We start from the raw sequence: 21,959 nt of genomic DNA on the forward strand, positions 1-21,959 counted from the left end.
CGGGGCAGGATTTTAGGAAGTCATATCCCTGCTGGAGAGCCACATTCAGAGTCTGATCCAGTCCCGGGAAGTATCCTGTCACAAGTGGGGCACTTTTGGGGTTCTTCTGTGAGAGGTTCTGGGTTTGAGGGGATGAGGAAGTGGCTCTGGTTATTTGCTTCTGTACCAGGTCGGGAGGGTCATTGCGGGATACAAAAGCTGTTTTCAGGTTGTTGGTGTAGTGGTCCAGGGATTCAGGACTGGAGCAGATCCGTTTGTCATGAAGGCCTAGGCTGTAGGGAAGGGACCGTTTGATATGGAATGGGTGGCAGCTGTCATAATGGAGGTACTGTTGCTTGTTGGTGGGTTTGATGTGGACGGATGTGTGAAGCTGGCCATTGGACAGATGGAGGTCAACGTCAAGGAAAGTGGCATGGGATTTGGTGTAGGACCAGGTGAATCTGATGGAACCAAAGGAGTTGACGTTGGAGAGGAAATTCTGGAGTTGTTCTTCACTGTGAGTCCAGATCATGAAGATGTCATCAATAAATCTGTACCAAACTTTGGGTTGGCAGGCTTGGGTAACCAAGAAGGTTTCCTCTAAGCCACCCATAAATAGGTTGGCATACGAGGGGGCCCTCCTGGTACCCATGGCTGTTCCCTTTAATTGTTAGTATGTCTGGCCTTCAGAAGTGAAAAAGTTGTGGGTCAGGATGAAGCTGGCTAAGGTGATGAGGAAAGAGGTTTTGTTAGGATGGCAGGTGATCGGCGTGAAAGGAAGTGCTCCATTGCAGCGAGGCCCTGGACGTGCGGGATATTTGTGTGTAAGGAAGTGGCATCAATGGTTACAAGGATGGTTTCCGGGGGTAACAGACTGGGTACGGATTCCAGGCGTTCGAGAAAGTGGTTGGTGTCTTTTATGAAGGATGGGAGACTGCATGTAATGGGTTGAAGGTGTTGATCTACGTAGGCAGAGATACGTTCTGTGGGGGCTTGGTAACCAGCTACAATGGGGCGGCTGGGTGATTGGGTTTGTGAATTTTAGGAAGAAGGTAGAAGGTAAGGGTGTGGGAATGGTGGGGTCAGGTGAAAGGTTTTGTAGCGGGCCTAAGGTTCTGAGGATTCCTTGAAGCTCCGCCTGGGCATCAGGAATGGGATTACCTTGGCAAACTTTGTATGTAGTGTTGTCCGAAAGCTGACACAGTCCCTCAGCCTCATACTCCCGACGATCAAGTACCACAGTCGTGGAACCCTTGTCCGCCGGAAGAATGATGATGGATCGGTCAGCCTTCAGATCACGGATAGCCTGGGCTTCAGCAGTGGTGATGTTGGGAGTAGCATTAAGGTTTTTTAAGAAGGATTGAGAGGCAAGGCTGGAAGTGAGAAATTCCTGGAAGGTTTGGAGAGGGTGATTTGGAGGAAGAGGAGGTGGGTCCCGCTGTGACGGAGGACGGAACTGTTCCAAGCAGGGTTCAATTTGGATAGTGTCTTGGGGAGTCGGATCATTAGGAGTAGGATAAGGATCATTTCTCTTCGTGCCAAAGTGATATTTCCAGCAGAGAGTATGAGTGTAGGACAGTAAATCTTTCACGAAGGCTGTTTGGTTGAATCTGGGAGTGGGGCTGAAGGTGAGGCCTTTGGATAGGAGAGGTTTCGGATTGGGAGAGAGATTTGGAGGAAAGATTACCTACTGAATTAGGGTGTTGTGGTTCCAGATTGTGTTCATTCGAATTTTGAGGTTTTGAGGGGAGTGGAGCTGGAAGTGGGAGATTGAGTAGATGGGAGAGACTGGGTCTGTGAGCAATGAGAGTCGGTTGAGGTTTGCTGGAAAGGTTGTGAAGGGTGAGTGAGTTGCCTTTCCGGAGGTGGGAAACCAGGAGATTGGATAGTTTTTTGAGGTGGAGGGTGGCATGCTGTTCTAATTTGCAGTTGGCCTGTAGGACAATGCTCTGAACAGTCGGTGTGGATGTGGGAGAGGAAAGATTGAGGACTTTTATTAAGGGTAGGAGTTGACAAGTGTGTTCATTGGCTGAGTTGATGTGTAGGTGAAGGATTAGGCGGGTGAGGGCAATGGAATGTTCAGTTTGGAATTGGTATAGGGACTGATGGAAAGAAGGGTTACAGCCTGAGATGAGAACTTTAAGTGTGAGGGCTTTAGGGGTAATGCCTAAAGTCAGACAAGCCTGAGTAAATAAAATATGGGAGTGTAATCTGGCTAGGGTGAGGGCATGTTTGCGGAGGAAATGTAAATAAAACTTAATGGGGTCGTTGTGAGGGTGACATGGTATTAGAAGGTGGAAAGTGTGACATGAGGCTGAAATGAAAATGAAAATAAAAATATATGAAGAGAGATAAAGGTGAACTAAAAAGCAATTGGAGATCTGGTGTGAAAAGAGGCGAAAAAGTATTGGTAAAAGCAGAGCTATGTTGATCCTGTGGTGAACTTGGGTTGGTAAACAACGATGTGCAGAAAGGTTAGGTGGTTGTGTTTCCGCCAAAACACGTTAAAGGGTGGAGAAATTCGGGAAAATTTTGAAAAAACTGCGTGCAAATACACTCCTGGAAATGGAAAAAAGAACACATTGACACCGGTGTGTCAGACCCACCATACTTGCTCTGGACACTGCGAGAGGGCTGTACAAGCAATGATCACACGCACGGCACAGCGGACACACCAGGAACCGCAGTGTTGGCCGTCAAATGGCGCTAGCTGCGCAGCATTTGTGCACCGCCACCGTCAGTGTCAGCCAGTTTGCCGTGGCATACGGAGCTCCATCGCAGTCTTTAACTCTGGTAGCATGCCGCGACAGCGTCGACATGAACCGTATGTGCAGTTGACGGACTTTGAGCGAGGGCGTATAGTGGGCATGCGGGAGGCCGGGTGGACGTACCGCCGAATTGCTCAACACGTGGGGCGTGAGGTCTCCACAGTACGTCGATGTTGTCGCCAGTGGTCGGCGGAAGTTGCACGTGCCCGTCGACCTCGGACCAGACCGCAGCGACGCACGGATGCACGCCAAGACCGTAGGATCCTACGCAGTGCCGTAGGGGACCGCACCGCCACTTCCCAGCAAATTAGGGACACTGTTGCTCCTGGGGTATCGGCGAGGACCATTCGCAACCGTCTCCATGAAGCTTGGCTACGGTCCCGTATATCGTTAGGCCGTCTTCCGCTCTCACCCCAACATCGTGCAGCCTGCCTCCAGTTGTGTCGCGACAGGCGTGTATGGAGGGACGAATGGAGACGTGTCGTCTTCAGCGATGAGAGTCGCTTCTGCCTTGGTGCCAATGATGGTCATATGCGTGTTTGGCGCCGGGCAGGTGAGCGCCACAATCAGGACTGCATACGACCGAGGCACACAGGGCCAACACCCGGCATCATGGTGTGGGGAGCGATCTCCTACACTGGCCGTACACCTCTGGTGATCGTCGAGGGGACACTGAATAGTGCACGGTACATCCAAACCGTCATCGAACCCATCGTTCTACCATTCCTAGACCGGCAAGGGAACTTGCTGTTCCAACAGGACAATGCACGTCCGCATGTATCCCGTGCCACCCAACGTGCTCTAGAAGGTGTAAGTCAACTACCCTGGCCAGCAAGATCTCCGGATCTGTCCCCCATTGAGCATGTTTGGGACTGGATGAAGCGTCGTCTCACGCGGTCTGCACGTCCAGCACGAACGCTGGTCCAACCGAGGCGCCAGGTGGAAATGGCATGGCAAGCCGTTCCACAGGACTACATCCAGCATCTCTACGATCGTCTCCATGGGAGAATAGCAGCCTGCATTGCTGCGAAAGGTGGATATACACTGTACTAGTGCCGACATTGTGCATGCTCTGTTGCCTGTGTCTATGTGCCTGTGGTTCTGTCAGTGTGATCATGTGATGTATCTGACCCCAGGAATGTGTCAATAAAGTTTCCCCTTCCTGGGACAATGAATTCACGCTGTTCTTATTTCAATTTCCAGGAGTGTATATAAAAAGTAGTGGTTTTGTGGTGGCAGATTATGAAAATGAGGCTAACAATTGTCTGATGAAGAAATAATGACGTTAAACACCTTCAACCCATTACCAACTGACCTGCCTACACTGTGACGCTTTCTATGTGGGAATGACCAGCAACAAACTGTCCATTCACATGAATGGACACAGGCAGACAGTGTTTGTTGGTAATGAGGATCACCCTGTGGCTAAACATGCCTTGGTGCACAGCCAGCACATCTTGGCACAGTGTTACACCGTCCGGGTTATCTGGATCCTTCCCACTAACACCAACCTGTCAAAACTCTGGAGATGGGAACTTGCCCTTCAGTATATCCTCTCTTCTCATTACCCGCCAGGCCTCAATCTCCACTAATTTCAAGTTGCTGCCGCTCATACTTCACCTGTCATTGAACAACATCTTTGTCTTTGTACTTCCGCCTCGACTGACATCTCTGCCCAAACTCTTTGCCTTTACAAATGTCTGCTTGTGTCTGTGTATGTGCGGATGGATATGTGTGTGTGTGCGAGTGTATACCTGTCCTCCTTTCCCCATAAGGTAAGTCTTACCACTCCCGGGATTGGAATGACTCCTTACCCTCTCTCTTAAAGCCCACATCCTTTTGTCTTTCCCTCTCCTTCCTTCTTTCCTGATGAAGCAACCGTTGGTTGCAAAAGCTTCAATTTTGTGTGTATGTCTGTGTTTGTTTGTTTGTCTATCAACTTCGTTTTGTAAGTCACATCTTCCTTGTTTTTACATATATTTTTCCCACGTGGAATGTTTCCCTCTATTATATTCAAATTTTATTATGAAATTCATATAAAATTACGAGAAAATAAAAATGTAAACAGAGGTAAATCACTACAGTAAATTAGCGTAATGACAGTTATTTGCATTTACCTAAAATTTTAATATAAATTCCATAGAAAATTAAGAGAAAAATGAATGTGTTTGTTCTCTTACATTCCCTTTTTCAGAAAAAATCAAGTTTGAAGAAAAAAGATAAACAAAGGTAAATAAAACAGCAAAATAAACTTATTCACTTTTACTTAAAATTTTTCGATTAAAAAGATTTCAAAAAAGTGCAAAACAATCAACATATTACAGACCACACAACCTCTGTTTGTTTTGTGCTCCTCTGACCCTATGTACACGGTAGTATGCGAAGACTAACTTCTGAATTACCAGAAGCGCAGTGCTCCATTTATTCAGGACACTATTAAGTACATGAGTGGGTGTGTTGGTTGTTTTAGACAAACCGAAGACCCAACCTGATATTAAGTTTTTCAGTGCAGTTTTCGGGATGCAAATTTTCTTGTTGTATCAACACTGTATTATCTCATGTTTGGTTCTTTATTATGGCATAATGCCATATGTGCCATAGGATGAAAATATGTACTTGAAATACAGCAAAGAGTTGAAACTAGCCAAATAAACTGACTGCCTCTGCGGAAAAAATTAGTAAAGGTCGAATTTCTTTAGTAAACCGACAAAAATAACTTCATTGTTGTGAAAGACTGTCAGAAATGTGGAAATAAAATAAAATGAGAAAACTGCAACTAATAACATATTTTAGCCTTCTGTAGTTATGTGAATGTACTTTAATTCGTTCGATAACTCCCGGCCACAGATATCCATTTTATTTTCATTTGTCATGAGAGCTCTAAACAAGGAAAAACAGCAAATCACGATACGTAAACATGGGTCACGTGGAAAAGATTGGGTGAATAAGAAAAATTTTTCCATGTAGCGTCTGGCAGCTTGTTGCTACTACTGATACAACTAACAGCCCACTTCAAGTAGCAAGATACGCGACTCAACTGCTCATGCGCGTGGGCCCTCTGGCAACCGCTCAAATGAACCTAAAGTAAATACAGTAGAGTCTCGATTATCCGACCTAAACCGGCCACAGCAAGGTTGGATAAGCGGGCAGGTCCAATAACATGGAAAATAAAACAAAGAAAACACAAAAATTAAAGTAGGCTAAATGAGTTAAACATTTAATACAATACAAATCAAATTAGACTGAATAGATATTTACTGTGTGAAGAAGTTAGTAACTGTCTTTTGTTTGCCTGCAAGTAAAACCTTGGTAGATGATGTTTCCTACAGTTGCTCTACAGATTTTACAGCAATTTCTAAGGCCTTGTGTCCTTCGTTGTCAGAAATCTTGGGCGCACTTTCCTCCACTACATCCGCTTCTTCGTCTTCTTCCTTTTTGTTTACCATGTTGACTATTTCTTCATCTGTCACTTCAAATTCCTCATCTTGGACAATCCATTCATTTATGCCATCTTTTGTGGCATCAGCACATCCCAGGAGTTTTCATAACAATGAAAGCAGGGTAGTATTTTCTGGATCAGTCTGCTGCTGTAGATTTTCATCATCTGGAGAATTTTCTTGATTTTCCTGTAGCAAAATTTTCCAGGATTTTGCAATTGTATTTGCTCCAACACTCTCCCAAGATTGGGCCACATCATAAGCTATGTCTTTCAAATTAATACAGTGCAACTGCTCTAGCATGTCTTCTCCCTTGTCCATAGCATTAATTAAAGAGGAAAGCTAGTTGCTGCGGTAGTTTCTCTTCACTGTCTCTAAGGTCCCTTGGTCCAAAAGGATGTGACATTTTGAGGCAAAAACATGGCCTTTATATTTTGATCTTGAAGATCATCTTCATTAGGATGACAAGTGGCATTGTCTAGAAGCAACAGTGCTTTGCGAGGCAAGTTGTTGGCTTTCAAAAACTCATTAAAAAACCATTGTTTAAAAATGTCTCAGATCATCCAAGCATTTTCTTTTTGTTGTAATATTTCACCAGTAAAGCATTTTTAGATACATTTTTAAATGCTCTCGTTTTTTTAAGTTTCAAATTTGGCTGTGGTGTCAATGCATGCAATAATTGTCACTCTTTCTTTACTATGTTTGTAGTCTGGTGCTGCCTTTTTGCCCTTTGACGCTAATGTTTCTTCCGGTAACATTTTGTAATTGAGACCAGTATCGTCGCAGTTAAAAATTGGATCGCCTGTTTGGTTTTCCTTGCCCAATACCTAGCGAAGTTTATTCCTAAACAATTGAACAGCTTCAAAATTTGCTGAAAGCTTTTCACCACAGACATTAAGTTGCTGAATTCTGTATCTTTTCTTCCATCTATCGAGCCAGCCTACACTAGCTGTGAAATCAGGTTCACCTTCGTTTAGTTCATTACGAAACTTTAAGGCTTTTCCTGCAAAACAGGTCCCGACATGGGTACACCTTTATCTCTATGTTGAGTAAACCATAGCAACAAAGCTTCACTTACTTTTTCATAATCACATTTTTTTCATGGTTTTCCGATCTTCCAAAACAGCCGAGGTTGCTCGCCGAGAATACCACTGCGCCACTTTTAATAAAGTTTCACCATTGTCTATTTATTTAAAGCTTTAAGTTTTTCTTCCATTGAAACAACCACCTTTTTCTGTTTTGAAGTCATCACCACAAATTTTTACAATAAACCTAGTGCAACTCGTTCACTCCACTACATATCTAAGTTAGCACTGAGGAGTGAGGAATAGCAGATGGTGACAATGAACTGAGTATCAACAAACAACACGTTAGTCACTTACCTGTGGTCGGCTGGCGCATGGCCGGCGCAGTGAAGGGGTTCGGTAACACAGAAGGTCGGATAACTGAAAATTGGATAATCAAGACTCTACTGTAGTTATGATGTCACACTCATTGGAAGCAGTTTGTTGCTATGAAGTACTGCATAGTCTTCGTTCTTTAAGCCTTTGACACATTCTGTTGTTCGCAGATGCTGGTGTATGAACTGTTTTTTGTTGTCGTAAATGGCGCATTTTCTTTGCAACTTACATTTTATTGTGGTTCTTTCCTCTCGTTTATGTTTTATTGCTGCAGTATTATTCTGCAATAACAGGATACAGTAAACTCCTTGATTAGAGTATGAGTTCTTAATAGTCAAAATTTAAAAAAATGTAGCTGAAAACTGAAACAATGAAAAATTCCCATAATTTTAACAAATTCCTGGGTTTTTCCCGGATGAAAAAATTCCCGCGTTTTTCCTGGAATTACCGGTTGTCCTGGGGCATATACCCCCTGATATAAGACAGACATCAACAAAAGCAAAATGAAGATAATGGAATGTAGTTGAATTAAATCAGTTGAAGCTGAGGAAATTAGATTAGGAAATGAGACACTTAAATTGTTAGATGATGTTTGCTACTTGGGCAGAAAAATAACTGATGATGGTTGAAGCAAAGAAGATATAAAATGCATACTGGCAATGGCAAGAAAAACATTTCTGAAGAAGAGAAATTGGTTGACACTGAATATGGACTTAAGTGTTAGGAAGTATTTTATGACAGTATTTGTATGGAGTGAATAAGCAATATATGTGAGTGAAACATGGACAATAAATGGTTTAGGCAGTTTAGACAAGAAGAAAAGAAGCTTTTGAAACATGATGCTACAGAAAAATGCTGAGGATTACATGGGTAAATCACGCAGTTAATGAGGAGAAACTGAGATGAGCTGGGATGAAAAGAAATTTGTGGCACTACCTGACTAGAAGAAGAAATCAGTTGGTAGGACACATTTTGAGACATCAAGCAATCACCAATTTAGTATGGGAGGGAAGTATTGGGTGTAAAAATTGCAGAAGGAGACCAAGAGATGAATAGAGAAAGGAGATTCAGAAGGATGTAAGCTGTGGTAATTACTTGGAGATGAAGAAGCTTGCACAGGATAGAGTAGGACGGAGAGCTGTATCAAACCAGTCTTTGGACTGAAGACGATGACAACAACAACAACAACAACAATAGAGGCCTATAGATAGCAATTTTCCCCCATTCCATTTGCGAGTGGAACAGGAAAGGAAACGCCTAGTAGTGTTACAAGCTACACTCCACATACGGTGGCTTGCGGAGTATGTATGTAAACGTAGATGTACATGTAGATATGAAGATGAAATGAGAAAATAATGTGAATCTTAAAGAAATACACCTATTTACCCTGTAAATGAAAGTAACTAACAATGAAAGCTATTACTTGTGTCTGATGCAATCAACAAGTTACCTGGTAAAGCTAGAACATAAAATTACCACACACACTACAAAGAAGTAATTATGTATTGCATGAGGTGGACTTTTTAAAATAATCATTTGCTAGCAATTGAGTTTGTGGGAATGAATTTTCAAACCTTTTTAAAAGGATTTTATCAAATATGTCCAGAACAAAAATGTATAATGCTAACTATAATTTCCACCAGAGGTAATTATGTTCTACAAGAACACCTTTAACTGAGAGTATGCTGAAGGAAAATCTATTGGAATTTTAAAAACAATTTTTACTACTGCTTACAGTGGTGAACATTGTACGGACATAGCAACAAATAACATGACCATTGATATTCCAAACGATGAATAACAACTATGGGTTTTTTTTCCAACAAGAAAAACTGAAGATTTGTGGGTAATTCTTCAGTGCTTGCAGCTTTTCTTTGGCTTCAGTGTGGAAATGGATAAAATATTATTCCTGCTCCTAAAATTGAATTTTCATTTACATTTACAATTATCAAGTAATTAAATCAAATAACAGATTCGTGTAACTTGAAACTATCAATAAATAGTGAGGTTTGAGAGCTTCAATGCTTTCCAGAAAAAAGTTGCAAAAGATATCTACTTATTTTAGAGTGATTCATTTATAACTGTAGCCTACTGCTTTACCTTGAGATCTACTGTTGTAAGTTTTATTTTACTGCGCATTCCTACACTGAGGCCAGTTTGAAGATCCCTTCGCCGCCTTTCCAGCTTTTCATGTAATGCAGTGATTAAATCCTGGACTTCTTTCTCTAAAGCAAGATATGGACCAACTTTAGCAAGCTGTGCAGAGAATGGTCCAAAACAAGCTTCCACAAATTGGCTGCAAAATACAATCAGAAAGTATTTCAGTTACTTGAGTAACACATGCTGAATAGAAAGCGTTAGTAATACTTTTTATACCTCACAATTATGAAAGAAGTTACAAAATCTCTGTAGAATTGTTACTTCCTGTCTCATCAGATACATATGATGAAAGATACACTGAAGAGCCAAAGAAACTGGTACACCTGCCTAATATTGTGTAGGGTCTCCGCGAGTACACAGAAGTGCCACAACATGATGTGGCATGGACTTGACTAATGTCTGAAGTAGCGCTGGAGGGAATGGACAGCATGAATCCAGCAGGATTGTCCATAAATCCATAAGAGTATGAACAGCATGTTGCAAGGCATCCCAGATATACTCAATAATATCCATGTCTGGGGAGTTTGGTGGCCAGTGGAGCTGTTTGAACTCAGAAGAGTGTTCCTGGAGCCACTTTGTAGCAACTTTCTGGATGTGTGGGATGTCACATTGTCCTGCTGGAATTGCCCAAGTCCATCGGAATGCGCAATGCAATGGACATGAATGGATACAGCGATCAGACAGGATGCTTACATACGTGTCACCTGTCAGAGTCGTATCTAGACATATAAGGGATTCCATCTCACTACAACTGCACACTCCCCACACTATTACAGAGCTTGAACAGTCCCCTGTTGACATGCAGGGTCCATGGATTCTTGAGGTTGTTTCCATACCCATACATGTCCACCTGCTTGATAGAATTTGAAACGAGACGCATCTGACCAGGCAACATGTTTCCAGACATCAACAGTCCAATGTCATTACTGAGGGGCCCATATGAGGTGTAAAGCTTTGTGTCATGCAGTCATAAAGGATACACATGTGGGCCTTCAGCTCCAAAAGCCCGTATCAATGACGTTTTGTTGAAAGGTTTACACACTGACACTTGTTGATGGCCCAGCATTGAAATCTGCAGCAGTTTGCAGAAGGTTTGCACTTTTGCCACATTGAACGAATCTCTTCAGTCATCATCAGTCTCGTTATTTCAGGATCTTTTTTGGGCTGCAGTGATTCCCACGGTACACTTGTGAAATGGTCGTAGGGGAAAGTCCCCACTTTATCGCTATCTCAGAGATGCTGTGTCGACTATAACACCATGTTCAGACTCACTTAAATCTTGATAACCTGCCATTGTAGCAGCAGTAACCAATCTAACAACTGCGTCACACAACTGTTGTCTTGTATAGGCACTGCCGACTGCAGTGCTGTATTCTGTATGTTCACATATCTCTCTATTTGAATACGCATGCCTATACCAGTTTCTTTGGCAGTTCAGTGTATGAGAAAGATATAAATGGAATACAATGAACATTTTTGTGAGCTCTGTCCAAGAAAATATTACAAAAAAATTAAGAAGAGCACATATTGACCATTGAGAAGCTGCTGCTCCCCCCCCCCCCCCCCCCCCCCCAAATCTGGGTTACCTGGATTGGTTTGATAAGATACATAAATACAGTTTTAAAAAATCTGAGTAAGGATTTATTTTGATATGTCCAAATAATGCAAGGAGTAACAGTAACCACTGTTCAAGTAGTTGAGATGTTGATAGTCAACAGACACATAAACAAAATTGAAAATGTTTGTAAGCTATTGGACAATGTCCTCTCTTGAACTTAGCTGACTAGCAAATTCAAACTCCTATGCCTTATGAAAACAATAATTCTTCATTACTCTCATCTAATCATTATACTGAAGAGCTTAGATTTGGATGAAATTTTCTTCTTAATCTGTTCAAAGTAAACTACAGTTCCTTTGTAGTCAAACTGAAGAAACACGTGTTTCCACTGTTTGAATTGCCATTTTGCTTTTGTGTAAACTGAATAACCCAAGTTTTCGTACAATTTTAAGCAATGTCAAAATAATTAAATTCCTTTTAAAATTAGTAAAAGAAGAGTAGCTACTACAGACCTCTGATTGTTGTGGTCTTCAGTGCGAATACTGAAGCAATTGTCCATACTAGTCTATCTTGTGCAAACCTCCTCACCTCTAAACAGCTACTGCCAGTTACATCTATCTGAATGGGCTTACTGTACTCACACTTACATCTTTCTCTACAATTTTTACCCCTCCCCCTCACGACTCTGTCACCAAACTGGTCTCAACCTCCTTTTAGTCAAGTTGTGCCATAAATTTGTTTTTCTGTCAATCTGATTCAGTGTTGCCTCATTAGTTAAGTGATCTATCCATCTAATTTGCAACATTCTTTTGCAGCACCACATTTCAATAGCTTCTATTCTCCTTTCATCTGAACTGCTTATCATCAACACTTCAGTATGAGACCAAACTCCACACAAAATACCTCCTGAAAAGATATCCGAACATTTAAATTCATATTAGATGTTAATAAAATGTTCTCTTTAAGAAATTACTTTATTGCTATTGTCAGTCTACTCTGCAGATCACCTCTACTTCAGCCATTGTCAGATATTTTGCTGCTGAAATAATAAAATTCATCAGACGGTTTTAGTGTCTCATTTGCTAATCTATCAGCATTATCTCATTTAATTCAGCTACACTTCATTACTCTTGTTTAACTTTTGCTGAAGGTCTTCTTACAACCTCTTCTTGAGACATTATCCATTCTCCAAATCCTTTGCAGTCTTTTACAGACCTACAATAATACTTACAAGTTTTTATCTTCTCACTCTGAACTTTTATTTCCCTTAGCAAATTCCTTCTAGTTCATCCAAAGTTTTCTCATTGTACATACAAATAATATTGGGTATTGGTACAACCCTGTCTCTCTCCCTACTACATCTACATTTACATCTACATCTACACTCTGCCAACCATCATGAGGTGCACAGTGGAGGGTATATCCTATTGCACCAGTTATTAGGGTTTCTTCCCATTCAATTCACGTATGGAGTGCAGGAAGAATGATTGAATACTTCCGTGCATGCAGTAATAACTCTACTCTTGTTCTCACAATACCTACATGAGTGATTCATAAGGCATTACAATATTTTTCTAGTCATCAATTGAAACTGTTTCTTGAAACTTTGTTAACAGACTTTCTCAGGATAGTTTACATCTATCTTCAGACCATTCATGCTTCCCTTCTATGTATACATTCAATACCCCCCCCCCCCCCCCAATTAGTCCTATTTGGTATGGGTCCCACACACTTGAGCAATTTTCTAGAACTGGTTGCATGAGTGATTTGTAAGCAATCTCCTTTGTAGACTGATTGCATTTCCTCAGTATTCTATCCACATACCAAAGTCTACACCTGCTTTATTTACAATTGAGCCTATGTGATCATTCCACTTCATATCCCACCAAAGTGTTACATCAAGATATTTCTGTGAGGTGGCTGATTCAAACAGAGACTCATTGATATTACAGTCACAGGATACTACTTTTTTTGTTTTTGTTTTACTTTTCCGAACATCTAAAGCACGTTTCCCATCTCGGCATGACTTTGATTATCAAGATCTGACTGAATATTTATGCAGCTTCTTTCAGACAGTACTTCATTACAGATAACTGCATCATCTGCAAAAAGTCCCACATTACTATTAACATTGTCTGCAAAGTCAATAACATACAACATGAACAGCAAGGGTCCCAACACATTTCCCTGGGGCACACCTGAAGTTATTTCTACATCTGACAATGATCCTCCATCTACGATAACATTTCATGTTCTTTCTACCAAAAAGTTCTCAATCCAGTCACAAATTTTACATGATACCCCATGTTATTGTACTTTTGACAATGTGTATGTGTGGCTATGTGTCAAATGCTGTTTCAAAATCAATAAACTTCCCTGGAGCACACCCGACGCTACTTCTACATCTGACGATGATTCTCCATCCACAATAATGTATTGTGTTCTCTTACCAAAAGGTCCTCAATCCAGTCACAAATTTTACATGACACCCCATGTGATTGTACTTTTGACAATATGTGTACAGGTGACTGTGTCAAATGCTGTTCCAAAATCAATAAATAATTCATCCATCTGACTGCCTTGATCCAAAGCTTTCACTAAATCAGGTGAGAAAAGTGTGAGTTGGGTTTCACATGATCCATGTTTTTGGAATCCATGCTGGTTGGCATTGAGGAGGTCATTCTGTTCAAGATGTCTCATTATGTTTGAGCTCAGAATATGTTCTAAGAGTCTACAACAGATCAATGTAGAGGATATTGGACAATAGTTTCACGGATCATTTCTACCATCCTGTTTGTAGATGCTTGTGACCCATGCTTTTTCCAAGAACTGGACACGGGTTTTTGTTCAACGAGCACGACAGATCATAATTAGTAGACAGCTAACGCAGCTGAAAATTCCACATAGAATATGAAACAGATTCCATCTGGACATCTGTTCAATTTTAATTATTTCAATTCTCCTGCATTGTAAAGGAACATTTGAAAACAGAGTTAAGCGTTTCAGCTTTTGCCTCACTTCCCCATTCGGTTGGGCTGGACACTAACTTTGGAGCCACTAACAGCCTTTACGTATGACCAGAATGTTTTTGGGTTTTGAGAAATATCATTTGACAATATCCTACTCAATAGTCATTGAAGGCTTCACGCTTAGCTTTCTTGGCAGCCAAACACGTCTCATTTAGTATCTCTCTCTATCTACAGTCCTGTGCTTTGTTTTACACCTATTATGCAGTAGTCTCTGTGTATTTAGAAGCTTTTTTACAGTGACTACATACCATGGATAGTCCCTCCCATTATGAACTGTTCTATTGGGCACATACTTACCCAGTGCATGTCAATTATTCTTTTAAACTTCAGTCATAGTTCCTCTACATGCTCATTCACTGTGCTGAATGTTTCCAGCTCCTCACTGAGATACGAAACTACTGATTTTCTAGCTAGCTTACTGAACATATACATCTTTCTGCTTGTTTTAGTCATCCTTTGTACTTTGGTAATCACTGTTGCCACAACCACATCACGGTCACCGATAGTAGTTTTGATGTGGACATTCTCAAAGAAATCAGGTCTATTTGTTGTCATTAGATCCAATATCTTTCCATCATGAGTGGCATTTAGTAAAGTTTCACAAGATGTCTCATCATGCCCATCATTAACAAGACTGTAATTTCCTCAGTTGATTGTTAAATGGCTAAAGTCTCCAGTAATGATTGCAGCACAGTTGGGGAACTTACAAGTGAACTGAGGTGTTCTCCAAAGTTTGAGTTACATCAGGTGATGAATCTTGTGGGTGATAGAAGGATTAAATTACCATTTTATGTCCACCCCTGTTACTGAGCTTTGCCCAAACAATCTCACATGCAGCTTCAGTTTCTATATAGGTGGATTTTAGGTTCTTGTCTACTGTGAGAGATACACCATCTCCATTTCCCATTTGCCTATACTTTCTATATATACTTAAATTTTCTCCAAACAGCTCACTGCTATCAATTTCAGTTTTCAACCAGCTTTCTGTACCTAGCCCTATGCGAGCTTCACTGCTCTTCATGAACACATGACTTTGTTGTGAATGCTTTGGCAGTTTACTATTAGGATTTTAATACTCTCACCTGAGGGAGACATTTCTTTCAGTTTTACACTGATACTTCTGGGTTTCCTACAGCTATCATTATCTGAATTGGATGGAGAGTCACTCAATATAAAAAGAACTTTCTCAATCATTGTTACCCTTTAGTGTCCTTTGCTTCTTGTAACTGCAGTTTGTTTTCTGTACAAATTGAAAATAACTTCAGGATTTCAGGCTGTGTATTCTAACCAATATTGTCAAAACTTTTCCCCAAATTTACAAATGGCATAAATATAGGTTTGACTTTCTTCAGAATATCTTCCAAGTCACACGCTCAGTACGGCCTTGCGTGTTTCTACATTTCTCCAGAATCTAAAGTGATCTTCACCGAGGTTAGCTTCTAGCAGTTTTTTCATTCTTCTGTATAAATTTGTGTCAGTATTTTCGAACCGTGACTTATTAAACTTATAGTTTGGTAATAGTCACACCTGTAAACACCTGCTTTTGTTGGAATTGGAATTATTACATTCTACTCGAGGTTGCACACCTGGTGAAACACACTACCTGACAAAAAAGTGAAGCACCCAGAAGGGCAGGAGGAAACGAAATGACACTTCAAGGATCAAGACAGTGTGTGACTTTATTTCTGCTATTACAAAATTGGGCCATGATTAAGAAGAACTTGGCAGTAAAAACCCCCTATCGTAATGGCGGTACAGCATTTTCAATCTGGATGCATTCACTGATTTTATCAGTAAGGGTGTCAGAAAGCTGTTGTATCCTCTCCCAAGGAAAGCCGGCTGACAACAGTCATAACAAGTCCTCGGTAACCCAGATACCAGCAGAAGGACAGAGTCAACCTCTGAGCCAGTCCCGTATGTCACTCGAGACAGAGCTGGGGATCTCGCCAGAAACAAGAGTACTTCACTGTTACACAGATGATTTCCCAGAGACACTTGCTAACTGTCTCATGGGAGTGCGATAATGTCACCAGAGAGGTAAAGGACGTACGATTTCTGTGACGTATATTATGCTATCAGAGTTCCCTCCATTACTACTGGCCGTGACCTGAAGTCGTACTCGACGGCTCCCGGAGTAGGAAACCAGGAGTAACACTGCTGATCACAGCACCACTCCAAATGTGGCCTTTTATGTCATGGTATCAGTGACAGCCTAGACATGAGATGGCAGTTCTCCAGTTGTGCCGTTACTAGTCTCTGATGGACAATGCAGATTAGTGCCAAATGCTGGGAGGAGCCAGTTACTCATTTTTCGGACAGCACGCTCAGACCAGGAGGCATTACGACAAGCCCGGTGCATGGTACAGCAATCTTCCACTGCGGTGTCTCGGCATTTGACCCAGATGATCAGAACCTCCATGGTGAGAATGCCTCCCTCCAAGTTCCTGTGTGGCCTGACAGTGGGCCACTGTTACACCTGAGTGCACCACAAATCTCAATATTGCCCAGTTCCACAATCTGGCCAAATGGAGATGCACAACGAGGCCCCTTTTGAGCACTGTCATTTGCCGATAACTCTGTCTCACACTAGTTTATAGCATCTCTGTGCCCTCCACAGCGGTCACTCGACATCTGATGTTGTTTATGTCCCTTATATACCCTAACACTCTAACAGTTCTGGAAACAACACTAGCACACTTTGGTGGCCGTTCTGTCGTAGAAAATTGCAGTTTTAATCATTCACATATCCACCAAGGTCAACTGTTTTTTGTTTTCCCAAGTATCTCAATAAATCTGAGGGAATGACCTCTACTCCATGGGTCTCATTTCCACTTAGTCATTCAGTGTCCTGTCAAAACTTCTCGCAGTGTACCTCCCATCTTATCTTCAATTAATTTCTCTTCCCTTTCTATACTGGTCTATCAATGTTCATTTCCCTTGGACAGCGTTTCTATACATTCCTTCCATCTTAAGGCTTTCCCTTCTTTGCTTTGTACTGCCATCTGAAGTTCTGATATTCATACAGTTCCTTTTCTTGTCTCCAAACATCTCTTTTAATTCTCCTATAGCCAGCATCTCTTTTTCACCTAGTGATGCATGCTTCTACAGCCTTTCAATTTGTCCTCTAGCCATTCCTGCTTAGCTACTTGGCATTTTCAATCAATCTCATTAGTTAGACATCTGTACGAGGGACATTCATAAATAACGCACAGTTTGGTATTACTTTGGAATGTTTGATGCAACAACAGTGAAAATTCCCTTAGATGTAGTCAGAAGCTCGAGGAAGAAGCACAATTTTTTGGTTTTAACTGTGTACTATAACATAAAATTGGTGAGAGGTAGAAATGGATCTTGCACGGGTCTCGGGTACTGTAACTGCTCAAGCCCAGAGGTCACACATCGAGATCGAAACTTTATGTAGCAAACACGTGACAGAAATCCACAGTGCATTAAGCGAAGCTTACAGTTGATTTACAGTGAACCGTATTATAGTTTCACATTGGGTTGATCATTTTTGTGGTGGTCGTAGAAGATCACAGTGTGTCTTGTGGGGAACTCCCTGAAGCTATGGGAAGTGCTTTCTACCGCTGTTGCCCAAGGCATTCAACAGATGAACAGAAGTGGTGTGCCGAATGGAATAACAGAGTTTCTGAGACATCGGGATTCAGTCATGGAGAAGCAGCGACACTATAGTGAGGACTGTAAGAAAGACATTAAAAAATGTGTAAGTAAAAACAATGTGGGCATCATGTGTGAAATGCCCCTCGTATTCTCTTCTCCTATTTCATTTGATACATTTGTATATTTTCTCCTTCTGTCAGTTTAATTCAGTATCTCTTGTGTATTCAAAGATTTCTACTGTGTCTTATCTTATGACTTATATAACCCTCAGCTGTCTTCGCTATTTCACCTCTCGATGCTTTTATCGTATTCTTTCTCCCACGTAAGTCAAAGACTGCCCGATACTCACTTTGAAACCCTTGATAATCTCTGACTTCTCCAATTTATCCAGGTCCCGTTTACATATTCCCTACATTTCTGCCATGTCTCCGTTTTAATCTGCAATTCCTGACCAATAATTTATGGTCAGAGCCCACACCTTCCCAGGAAATATCTTGCACTTTAAAATCTAGTTTAGAAATCTTTGTCTTACCATTGTATACAGTGAGGAAAAAATGCTGCACTTGGTTGGCAGGTGATTCCTCATCCCAATTCGAGACAAAAGTGTATCTAGCAAAACCTAGTCTGACCAATAGGCTGAATAGAAATGTGACTTAAAAAACAAGTCCCTGGCAATGATGTATTGTGAGACAAGGCAATGCCACGGGGAACCACATGCAGACTTGCCAATGTCAAAGTTGTGTTGGAGGCTTACATGCCCCCCCCCCCCCCCTCCCCCCTCCACCAATCCGTTAGAGCATCAAATTGTATCCAATTTACACTATACTGTATGACATAACATCAACTTCTTACAGACAGAAATGACCACTTTCTTTTGTGTGTGACATAAATAAAGCCAACAGAAAATAATAGTGTATATATGTGAATCCAGTAAGGTACAAGAGACACAATAGGTAGGCTATACAAATTGCACACCATGCTGCACACAATAATTCCATGCTGTATGTTTCACATACAGGCTTATCTTCACACATACGAGTAATGTTAATTTTATAGAAGATGATCACTTTGAACATCTTGCACTTCCAAACACTTCACCACTCACGGGATCATGCTTGCTTGACCCTACATAACACATCTGCATCCACAATTGCCAAAATGGCACACACACGAGCTATTAGGTCACGTAAATTCGTGGGTGGAGTGCTATGAACTTGCTGCATTGAGTGTCCCCACAAATAAAAATCTTGTGGATTAAGGTCAGGAAAAGTGGAGGCAATCTGTTTCCCTGGAAATGCTTCATTTAAATGGACACACCACACATTCATTCCAGAGTGTGGCAGTGCACCATCATGCAGAAGCACAGCTGCCACTCTAATGCATCAGGCAAAGTATTAAAAAGTAAAGTATGATACGGGGACATATTCAGCTTGTCCACATGTCAATTGTGTTTCAACAAATAACAGCTGCTGTGGAGGTTGAAAATACCATCACGAGTAAAGTTATTTATAGAATGTTCATTGTATTCCACTCGGTGCAAAAGCCATTCACAAAACCGTACTCGTCAAATGTGCTCTTGTGGCCACTGGTGTCGTTAATGTGTAATGATACAGATGCGGTTCTTCATCGTGCAACACTTCGACAACCGGTCTTTGAGATATACAGAACTGTCTCGCTATATTGCGGGGACTTCACCGAGCTGACTGGTGAACAGTCACAGCAGTAGTCTACTCTGTGAGCGATAACAGCTGGTACAGTAGTAGAGGGTGGCAGATGTTCCTCAACGCATTCCGATGTGCTGCACGATGGGAAAGTGTTGCCAGCTCCTCGTTTTCATACATGTGTTTTAAAAATTCACATGATTTGATTTCGCTAGATAAACTTTTGTCTCGATTCTGGATCAGGAATCACACGCTACCTTCAAGCGAGGTATTTTTTTCTTCACCCTGCATATTCATATTGAAACTTCCAGACTCTCCAGGTCTCATGTCAGTGAGAGTACACTCTGTGCACAGTTCTACCAGGTAGCGTCTTCTTTCATTCCTTTCCCACAGGCCACATTCACCTACTATTTGTCCTTCTTTTTCTTTTCCTACTACCTTCAGGAACCACGCGTCTGTCTGACCTCCCACCCCTCCACTGTGGTTCCACCTACAGTACACTCATCTGTATCGTTGAGACACACGAGCCACCCTACTTTGGCGAGGCTTGTGACTCGTTTGTGGATTTCTGACTACTGCCTTGAAAATGATAACCTCTTTTCTTATATATCGCAAAACTATAACTATCAACATAATCAACTTCAACTGATTGAATAAGCATTTCAGTACATACTGCTGTCAAGAAAACATTTACTCACAAGATATTAATAGCATTTGCCTATAGACCAAATACCAGTTATACACAGATGACACTTAAGGTACTCATGGCCAAACTATTGCTTCAGGATAATGTGTTACATATTGGTGGAAATCGAAGACCACAAGGCCAATTGAAAATAAACTCCGTTTCCCATTAACACAATAGTTTACGAAAAAATCAACCTGCTTTTAGTAATTCCTATCAATATCCGACAAACATTTTGTGACTTTCCTTCACATTTTTAATTTTTTTCCTCCCCACAACAAAATATTGGTATAAAACTGTCCTGTGTAATCTTTAGCCACAAAAAAAACTAAAAAGAGTGATCTATTGATAGTGGCCGAGCCAAATAGCTCACAAAATAAGCATCAAATGAAAAAACTACGAAGAATGAAACTTGTCTAGCTTGAAAGGGGAAACCAGATGGCGCTATGGTTGGCCCACTATATGACACTGCCATAGGTCAAACAGATATCAAACGCATTTTTTTTAAATAGGACCCCCATTTTTTATTACATATTCGTGTAGTACATAAAGAAATATGAAAGTTTTAGTTGGACCACTTTTTTTGCTTTGTGATAGAGGGCGCTGCAATAGTCGCAAACGTATAAGAAAGTGGTATCACGTAACATTCCGGCAGTGCGGATGGTATTTGCTTCGTGATACATTACCCGTGTTATAATTGACCATTACCAATTGCGGAAGAGGTTGATATCGTGTTGATGTATGGCTATTATCATCAAAATGCCCAACGAGCGTGTGCTATGTATGCTACTCGGTGTCTTGGACGACATCATCCAAGTGTCCGGACCGTTCGCCAGATAGTTACATTATTTAAGGAAACAGTAAGTGTTCAGCCACATGTGAAATGTCAACCATGACCTGCAACAAATGATGATGCTTAAATAGGTGTTTTAGCTGTCGTCACAGCAAATCCACACATCAGTAGCAGACAAACTGCACGAGAATCAGGAATCTCAAAAACATCGATGTTGAGAATGCTACAGTAACATCGATTGCACTCATACCATATTTCTATGCACCAGGAATTGCATGGCAACGACTTTGAACATTGTGTACTGTTGTGCCACTGGGCAATGATGGGACGATGAAAGATTTTTTGCAGGCATTCTATTTAGCGATAAACCTTCATTCACCAACAGCGGTAACGTAAACCGGCCTAATATGCTCTATTGGGCAGCAGAAAATCCATGATGGCTGTGACAAGTAGAACAATAGTGACCTTGGCATTATAGGAGGAAGGATAATTGGCCTCCATATTATCGATGGCAATCTGAATGGTGTAATGTATGCTGATTTCCTACGTAATGTTCTACAAGATGTTTCACTGCATGACAGAATGTCGATGTACTTCCAACATGATGGATGTCCGGCACATAGCTCACATGCGGTTGAAGTGGTATTGAATAGCATATTTCATGAGAGGTGGATTAGTCGTCGATGCACCGTACCATAGTCCACACGTTCACCGGATCTGACGTCCCCTGATTTCTTTCTGTGGGGAAAGTTGAAGGATATTTGCTATCATGATCCTCCGACAACGCCTGACAACATGCGTCAGCGCACTGTCAATGCATGTGTGAACATTACGGAAGGCGAACTACTCGCTGTTGAGAGGAATGTCG

The 21,959-nt window shown here is 41.3% G+C and overlaps 1 protein-coding gene across 1 annotated transcript in view; it reads right to left on the reverse strand.

Moving 5' to 3' along the window:
• The window catches only part of LOC126336273 (uncharacterized), a 737,143-nt gene that overhangs the window by 54,094 nt on the left and 661,090 nt on the right, over positions 1-21,959 (reverse strand). The window contains exon 21 of the mRNA XM_049999768.1: positions 9,685-9,880. Within this exon, the coding sequence (XP_049855725.1) occupies positions 9,685-9,880 (196 nt within the window). The remainder of the gene's footprint in view (positions 1-9,684; positions 9,881-21,959) is intronic.

The sequence above is a fragment of the Schistocerca gregaria genome, chromosome 2, assembly GCF_023897955.1.
Source record: "Schistocerca gregaria isolate iqSchGreg1 chromosome 2, iqSchGreg1.2, whole genome shotgun sequence".
NCBI classification, from domain to species: Eukaryota; Metazoa; Arthropoda; class Insecta; order Orthoptera; family Acrididae; genus Schistocerca; species Schistocerca gregaria.